This window comes from Arachis hypogaea, chromosome 10 (genome assembly GCF_003086295.3).
Source record: "Arachis hypogaea cultivar Tifrunner chromosome 10, arahy.Tifrunner.gnm2.J5K5, whole genome shotgun sequence".
NCBI lineage: Eukaryota > Viridiplantae > Streptophyta > Magnoliopsida > Fabales > Fabaceae > Arachis > Arachis hypogaea.
Window position 1 is genome coordinate 37,454,263 of NC_092045.1, and position 8,297 is coordinate 37,462,559.

The 8,297-nt window shown below is 39.7% G+C and overlaps 1 protein-coding gene across 1 annotated transcript; it reads right to left on the minus strand.

The window, feature by feature from the left end:
* Positions 1-578: 578 nt before the first annotated feature.
* LOC140175637 (uncharacterized) lies at positions 579-1,193 on the minus strand. The gene has a single exon (XM_072204164.1). The coding sequence runs from the start codon at positions 1,191-1,193 to the stop codon at positions 579-581; it is 615 nt and encodes a 204-aa protein (XP_072060265.1).
* Positions 1,194-8,297: the final 7,104 nt, after the last annotated feature.

Below are 8,297 nucleotides of genomic sequence, written 5' to 3' on the forward strand. Positions count from 1 at the left end.
TTAACCTAAAACAGTAGTTAGCCTTGGGAGTGATGAAAGAAGTGTTTTCTTGTTCTGGCTTATACATCAGGATTTGATTGTATCCCGAGTATGCATCCATAAAGGATAAATACCGATAACCTAAGGCTAAGTCAACCAAAGAGTTGATGCTCAGGAGGGTGTATAGATTTTTAGGACAACTCTTATGGAGGTTGGTGTAATTGACACACATCTTCCACTTTTTCATTCTGCTTCTTTACCAGAACCACATTAGCCAGCCATAATGGATACTTTTCCTTTCTTATGAATCCAACTTCCAATAACACTTACACCTATTCTTCCACGGCCTGTGTTCTTCTGTGCCCGAGTTTCAGACACTTTTGCTGAACAGGTCTAGAACCCAGGTAGATGGCAAGTTTGTAAGACATCAAGCCGAGATCTATACTAGGCACGTTAGAGGCTTTCCAGATGAAGAGGTCAGAGTTTTTTTGTAGGAAGTCAACGAGCTGTGCTTTCAGACCATCCTCTAGATTGGCCCCTATAATCGTTATCTTTTTAGCAAGATCTCTGATTTGTACTTCTTCTACCTTCCCTCCAGGTTAGCGGCATAGTTCTTCCCAAGTTTGAACACCATTGAGTTCGATAGTGTTGACTTCTTTTCCGGTCAGGTTGCCTTTTAGATTAAGGCTTTTGTTGTAACACTTTCGTGCCAGCTTTTGATCTCCCTTTATGGTAGTGATTCCTTCTGTAGTGGAAAACTTCATACCCAAGTAAGGTATAGAGAGAACTATTGCTAGACGACTTAAAGTGGTCTGACTTATTAGGGCATTGTAAGCTGACATAACATCGACTACAATGTAGTCGACATTTAATATCCTTGACTTCGTGCCCTTTTCAAAGGTGGTGTATAGGGAGATAAATCCGAGAGGTTGAATCGGCATGTCCCCCAGCACAAAGAGTTCATTTGGGTATGCCTTCAGATCCTTTTTTTCTAGCCCGAGTTTGTCAAAGGGGGGCTTAAACAGTATGTCCACCGAACTCCCTTGATCCACTAGAGTTCGATGGAGATTTGCATTGGTGAGGATCATTGTTAGTACCATTGGGTCGTCATGGCTAGGTGTCACTCCTTGAGCATCTTCTTTAGTGAACAAGATAGTTGTTAAATTAGGAGTTCTGTTAACTTCTCCAACTTGGTACACTTCTTTTAGATGCATTTTTCGTGAGGATTTTGAGATTCCTCCTCTAACAAACCCTCCATCAATCATGTGTGTGTGTCGTTCAGAAGTTTGTTAAGGACGTTCTTGCCAACCTCCATCTTTATCCCTCTTGCTTTTCCTTTGATTGTCCGATATCTTGGCCAAGTCCTTGTCTAGCTGGTGCACGAATCCCCACACTCCGTACAACTGTACCAGCAAGTGCACTGAGTCGTCTAAGTAATACCTGAGTGAGTCAGGGTCGATCCCATGAGGATTGTGGTTTGAAGCAAGATATGGTTATCTTGTAGGTCTTAGTCAGGCAGATTAGAAGGTTGTTGGTTTGAATGTTTGATAGAGTGAAGGAGGTCTAATATAACAGGGTGCTAATACTTTGTAAATTAAATGGAATCAGTAATAGGAATATGGTTAAGGATTGGAGTTACTTTGTCTTTCTGAATTAACTCTGGTATTACTGTCTTCCTTGCTTGTGAATGATTTCTTCAATGGCGGGCTGTATGTGATCAATGCCATGGGCCGTGGTCATCAATATCCTCTGCTCCAGATCAAACTCCATTGGCCGTGGTCATCCAATCTGATGGAGGGTGAAGCTCTAACAGTTCATTCTCTTGGCGATCCTACTCAAAACACTACAGACAAGGTCGAATATTCCGGATCAGAGAATGCTTCTTTTTTGGATTCTAGCCTCTGCCATAGAGACCTTAATCTCCCCGGAAATTGGCTGAACTGGTGTCTCGTGAAGTCCCTAACAAAGTCATGGATTAGTAGTTTGAGAGATGTATAAATATAGTTAGCGGTTCGTGCTTTCCACTCACGTGTTAACACAAACCCAAGTAGACGCGGGTGTTTGTCAGGCACCTTCATCTTAGTATGATGATAGAGCTGATTGTCACTGATCATCCTATTCACCATGTTGAAGAGCGAGTATACATCTTAGAATTAAATCAAACACAGATCGAAGAGAAACAATAATACTTTTATTAATTCATAGGACTCAGCAGAGCTCCTCCCCTCAACCTAAGAGGTTTAGAAACTCATACTGAAAGGAAATACAATGGTAAAAACATGTAACGTTGCTGAAGGTGATCAAAAGGTTTTTTCAATAACATAAATCTAATCCCTTAAATACTAAACAAATGACTAGTAAGGGTAAAAAGTCTTTTTAGTGCTAAAATCCACTTTTGGGGCCCACTTGGTGAGTGTTTGGACTGAGCTTTGATGAGATCCACATGCTTAGAGGCCTCTAGGGCGTTGAACACTAGTTAGGGGGTCCTCTCTGGGCGTTTGGACACTGGGTTCTGCTCTTGGAAGGGAGCAGAAAGCTGGCATTGGACACCAATTTTGGGCCTTTAAATCCGAAGCAAAGTATAAACTATTATACATTGCTGGAAAGCTCTGAAAGTCAACTTTTCATAGTCGTTGAGAACGCTCCATTTGGACTTTGGTAACTCCAAAAAAGCTCTTTCTAGTGCAAGGAGGTCAGATCTAGATAGCATCTACAGTGCTTTCTCTATCCCTGAATCAGACTTCTGCTCCAACTCCTCAATTTCAGTCAGAAATTACCTAAAATTGTACAAAAACACAAAAACTCAAAGTAGAATCCAAAAATGTGAATTTAACACTAAAACCTATAAAAACTTAATAAAAACTAAACAAAACATGCTAAAAACTATATGAAAATGATGCCAAAAAGCGTATAAAATATCCGCTCATCACAACACCAAACTTAAACTGTTGCTTGTTCCCAAGAAACTAAAAACACAGTAGAATGAAAAGAAAATTAAGATTCAGTAAATTTTTAAGTTTCCAATGAAGCTTAGTTACAATTAGATGAGCGAGACTTAGTAGCTTTTTGCTTCTGAATAGTTTTGGCATCTCACTATTCATTGAAACTTAGAATGGTTGGCATCTTTATGAAATTAGAATCCAGATGATATTATTGATTCTCCTAGTTAAGTTCTTTTTTATTCTTGAACACAGCTTTCAGAGTATTGGTCGTGGCCTTAAGCGCTTTGTTTTCAAGTATTACCACCGGATACGTAAATGCCACAGACACTTTACCTGGGTGAACCTTTTCAGATTGTGATTCAGCTTTGCTAGAATCCCCAGATAAAGGTGTCCAGAGTTCTTAAGCACACTCTTTTTTCTTTGGATCACGACTTTAACCGCTCAGTCTCAAACTTTTCACTTGACACCTTCACGCCACAAGCACATGGTTAGTGTTCCGAGGGTTACCTGAAACTAAAGGTCGATCCCGGATGAGATCTGCTACGGTGGTCAGAGCTGTCGTTACCGACTTGTTGGATCTGGTAAAGCTACTGATCCTTGATCACCGGAGGGTGGTGGTACCTGCAAGAGACTCTGATGCTTAAGTTAGCACGTGCTTTAGGCAGGTTTTTCGTAGAATCAGAGTATGAGTTATACCTGGGTGCTCCAGTGTATTTATAGTAGTGTGGAGTGACCTTCCTTAAGATAAGTTAGTTATCTTATCTTATCTTATTAGGGGAGCCGCCTTATCTTTCTTAGGCTTTTGCCACCTTTAGATTTGGGCTGTGTCCCTTCATTGGGCCTGCTTGGGCCTCTTATGGAGATTTGGCCGAACTCTTTTAAAGAAGAGGTCGGGGGACCTGACCTGAGGAGGTAGGCTATTTTGTCTTCAGTCAGCCCAGGTTGCATAGATCGAGCCAGGATATGAACAGTTAGGGACAGCTTGATTGAGCCGCTTAGGCTAGGATTTTATTCCTTTAGGCCCTTCTATCCATTAATTCTCAAAGCCTTGGATCCTTTTACACTTGCCTTTTGGTTTAAAGGCTTACTGGCTTTTTGCTCTTGCCTTTTGGTTTAAAGAGCTTTTGGCTTTTTCTGCTTGCTTTTTCTTTATTTATTTTTTTTTCGCATTTTTGCTCTTTTTTTTGCAACATGCTTTTTTTTCTTTTTGCTGCTTTTTCTTGCTTCAAAAATCAATTTTTGGATTTTTTAAATTACCAATAATACTTTTTCTTTTCCCTTATTCTTTCAAGAGCCAACATTCTAAAATTACAACTTCAAATATGCACTAGTTATTTCATACATTCAGAAAACAAAAGCAATGTCACCACATCAACATAATTGAACTATTCTTATTTTAAACTTAAAATTCATGTCCCTCTCAATTCTTTTCAATCAAACTTTTCTTTTAAGCAAGGTGAGAAATATATGGAACATTTTACATCTTTAAGACATCAATGCAGATGATCATGCAATAGGAACAAGAGAATAGGCATAACAGAAAATAGAAAAATAGTAGAAGAGAAAGGAAGTAAAAGAGAACGAGTCCACCTTTAATGGTGGAGGCTAGTGGTGCTCCTTGAGGATCCAATGTGATGCTTGATCTCTTCAATGTCACTCCTTTGTCTTTGATGTTCTTCCCTTATAGCCCTTTGGTCTTCTCTAATGGCTCTTTGGTCTTCTCATATTTCATTGAGGGTGGTGGAATGCTCTTGATACTCCACCCTCAATTGCTCCATGTTAGTGCTCAATTCTCCAAGAGAAGTTTGCAATTGATCCCAATAGCTTTGAGGATTAAAATACATCCCTTGAGACATCCCAGGGATCTCATACTGAGGCGGATGCACAGGCTCTTATGCATGCTCTCTAGTTTATGACAATTCCAACTGAATTGCATAGAAGACAGATGAGGTGTGAAGATTCCAACCTTGCATTGGTGTAAGGCTTCTCAGCTACCTTGTACAATTCTTGAGGAATCACCTCATGTACTTCCACCTCACTTCCAATCATGATGCAATGGATCATGATGGCTATGTCAACAGTCACTTCTGACCGATTGCTAGTGGGGATGATGGAACGTTGGATGAATTCCAACCATCCTCTAGCTATGGGCTTTAGGTCAAGCCTTCTTAGTTGAATGGGCTTGCCTTGGGAATCCCTTTTACACTATGCTCCTTCTACACTGATATCTGAGAGAATGGTGAATGAAATTGTGATAAAAGAGTTCCAGGCACTATTAGAGAAGCTCACAACTCCGTTCAACTTAACCAGCAAGTGTACTGGGTCATCCAAGTAATACCTTACGTGAGTAAGGGTCGATCCCACAGAGATTGTTGGTATGAAGCAAGCTATGGTCACCTTGTAAATCTCAGTTAAGCAGATTAAATGGTTATGGGTTTCGAAAATTAATAATAAATAGAAAATAAAAAGGGATAGAAATACTTATGTAAATCAATAGTGGGAATTTCAGATAGGCGTGTGGAGATGCTAGAATCCTTTATTATCTCTACTTTCTTATTACATTCATCCAATCCTTCTTACTCCTTTCCATGGCAAGCTGTATGTAGGGCATCACCATCATCAATGGCTACTTTTAATCCTCTCGGGAAAATGGTCCTATGCGCTGTCACTGCACGGCTAATCGTCTGGAGGCATCACCCTTGTTGATAGCTACATCCCATCCTCTCAGTGAAAATGGTCCAAATGCTCTGTCACAGCACGGCTAATCATCTGTCGGTTCTCAATCAGGTTGGAGTAGAATCCATTGATTCTTTTGCGTTTGTCATCACGCCCAGCCTTCAGGAGTTTGAAGCTCGTCACAGTCATTCAATACCGGAATCCTACTCGGAATACCACAGACAAGGTTATACTTTCCGGATTCCTGGGATCCTACTCGGAATACCACAGACAAGGTTAGACTTTCCGGATCCCCATGAATGCCGCCATCTATCTAGCTTATACCACGAAGATTTTGTCGGGGAATCTAAGAGATATGCGCCTGGCCTAGAGTAGAACGGAAGTGGTTGTCAATCACGCGCGTTCATAGGTGAGAATGATGATGAGTGTCACGGATCATCACATTCATCAAAGTGTTGTGCAACGTATATCTTGGAATAAGAATAAAAGAGAATTGAATAGAAAGTAATAGTAATTGTATTGAAACTTGAGGTACAGCAGAGCTCCACACCTTTAATCTATGGTGTGTAGAAACTCCACCGTTGAAAATACATAAGTGATGAAGGTTCAGGCATGGCCGATTGGCCAGCCTCCTGAATGATCAAAAGACCGAATGGTCAAAAGATGACTAATACACTAGTAAAAAGTCTTATTTATACTAAACTAGCTACTAGGGTTTACATGAGTAAGTAATTGATGCATGAATCCAATTCCGGGGCCCACTTGGTGTATATTTGGGCTGAGCTTGATCTATCCACGAGCTGAGGCTTTTCTTGGAGTTGAACGCCAAGTTATAACGTGTTTTGGGCGTTCAACTCCGGATCAGAACGTGTTTCTGGCGTTTAACTCCAGACAGCAGCATGTACTAGGCGTTCAACGCCAAGTTAGGTCATCAATTTCCGAATAAAGTATAGACTATTATATATTTCTGGAAAGCTATGGATGTCTACTTTCCAACGCTGTTAAGGGCGCGCCATTTGGAGTTCGGTAGCTCCAGAAAATCCATTTTGAGTGCAGGGAGGTCAGATTCCAACAGCATCAGCAGTCCTTTTGTCAGCCTTTTTCAGAGTTTTGCTCAAGCCCCTCAATTTCAGCCAGAAATTACCTGAAATCACAGAAAAACACAAAAACTCATAGTAAAGTCCAGAAATGTGAATTTAACATAAAAACTAATGAAAACATCCCTGAAAGTAGCTTGAACTTATTAAAAACTACCTAAAAAACAATGCCAAAAAGCGTATAAATTATCCGCTCATCACAACACCAAACTTAAATTGTTGCTTGTCCCCAAGCAACTGAAAATCAAATAGGATAAAAAGAAGAGAATATACTATAAATTCCAAAATATCAATGAATATTAATTCTAATTAGATGAGCGGGACTTATAGCTTTTTGCTTATGAACAGTTTTGGCATCTCACGTTTTCCTTTGAAGTTTAGAATGATTGGCTTCTCTAGGAACTTAGAATTTCGGATAGTGTTATTGACTTTCCTAGTTAAGCATGTTGATTCTTGAACACAGCTACTTATGAGTCTTGGCCGTGGCCCTAAGCACTTTGTTTTCCAGTATTACCACCGGATACATAAATGCCACAGACACATGACTGGGTGAACCTTTTTAGATTGTGACTCAGCTTTGCTAGAGTCCCCAGTTAGTGGTGTCCAGAGCTCTTAAGCACACTCTTTTTCTTTGGATCACGACTTTAACCACTCAGTCTCAAGCTTTTCACTTGGACCTTCATGACACAAGCACATGGTTAGGGACAGCTTGATTTAGCCGCTTAGGCCTGGATTTTATTTCCTTGGGCCCTCCTATCCATTGATGCTCAAAGCCTTGGATCCTTTTTCCCTTGCTTTTTGGTTTTAAGGGCTATTGGATTTTTCTGCTTGCTTTTTCTTTTTCTTTCTAAATTTTTTTTTCGCAAGCCTTGTTCTTTCACTGCTTTTTCTTGCTTCAAGAATCAATTTCATGATTTTTCAGATTATCAATAACATTTCTCTTTGTTCATCATTCTTTCAAGAGCCAACAGTTTTAACATTCATAAACAACAAGATAAAAAATATGCACTGTTTAAGCATTCATTCAGAAAAGAAAAAGTATTGTCACCACATCAATATAATTAAATTAAATTCAAGGATAAATTCGAAATTCATGTACTTCTTGTTCTTTTGAATTAAAACATTTTTCATTTAAGAGAGGTGAAGGATTAATGGAATTATTCTTAACTTTAAGACATAGTTACTAAACATTAATGATCATGAAGTAGAGACACAAAACATAAATGAACATAACATTTAAAAACCGAAAAACAAAAAGAAATAAGAACAAGGAATGAATCCACCTTAGTGGCGTCTTCTTCTTGAAGGACCAACAATGTCCTTAAGCTCTTCTATGTCCCTTCCTTGCCTTTGTTGCTCCTCCCTCATTGCTCTTTGATCTTCTCTTATTTCATGGAGAATGATGGAGTGCTCATGATGTTCCACCCTTAATTGTTCCACATTGTAGCTCAAATCTTCTAAGGAAGTGTTGAGTTGTTCCCAATAGTTGTTGGGAGGAAAGCGCATCCCTTGAGGCATCTCAGGGATTTCTTGATGATGAGCTTCCTCATGCATCTCTTGACAACCGTGAAGGGTCTCTCTTGCTTGCTCCATCTTCTTCTTG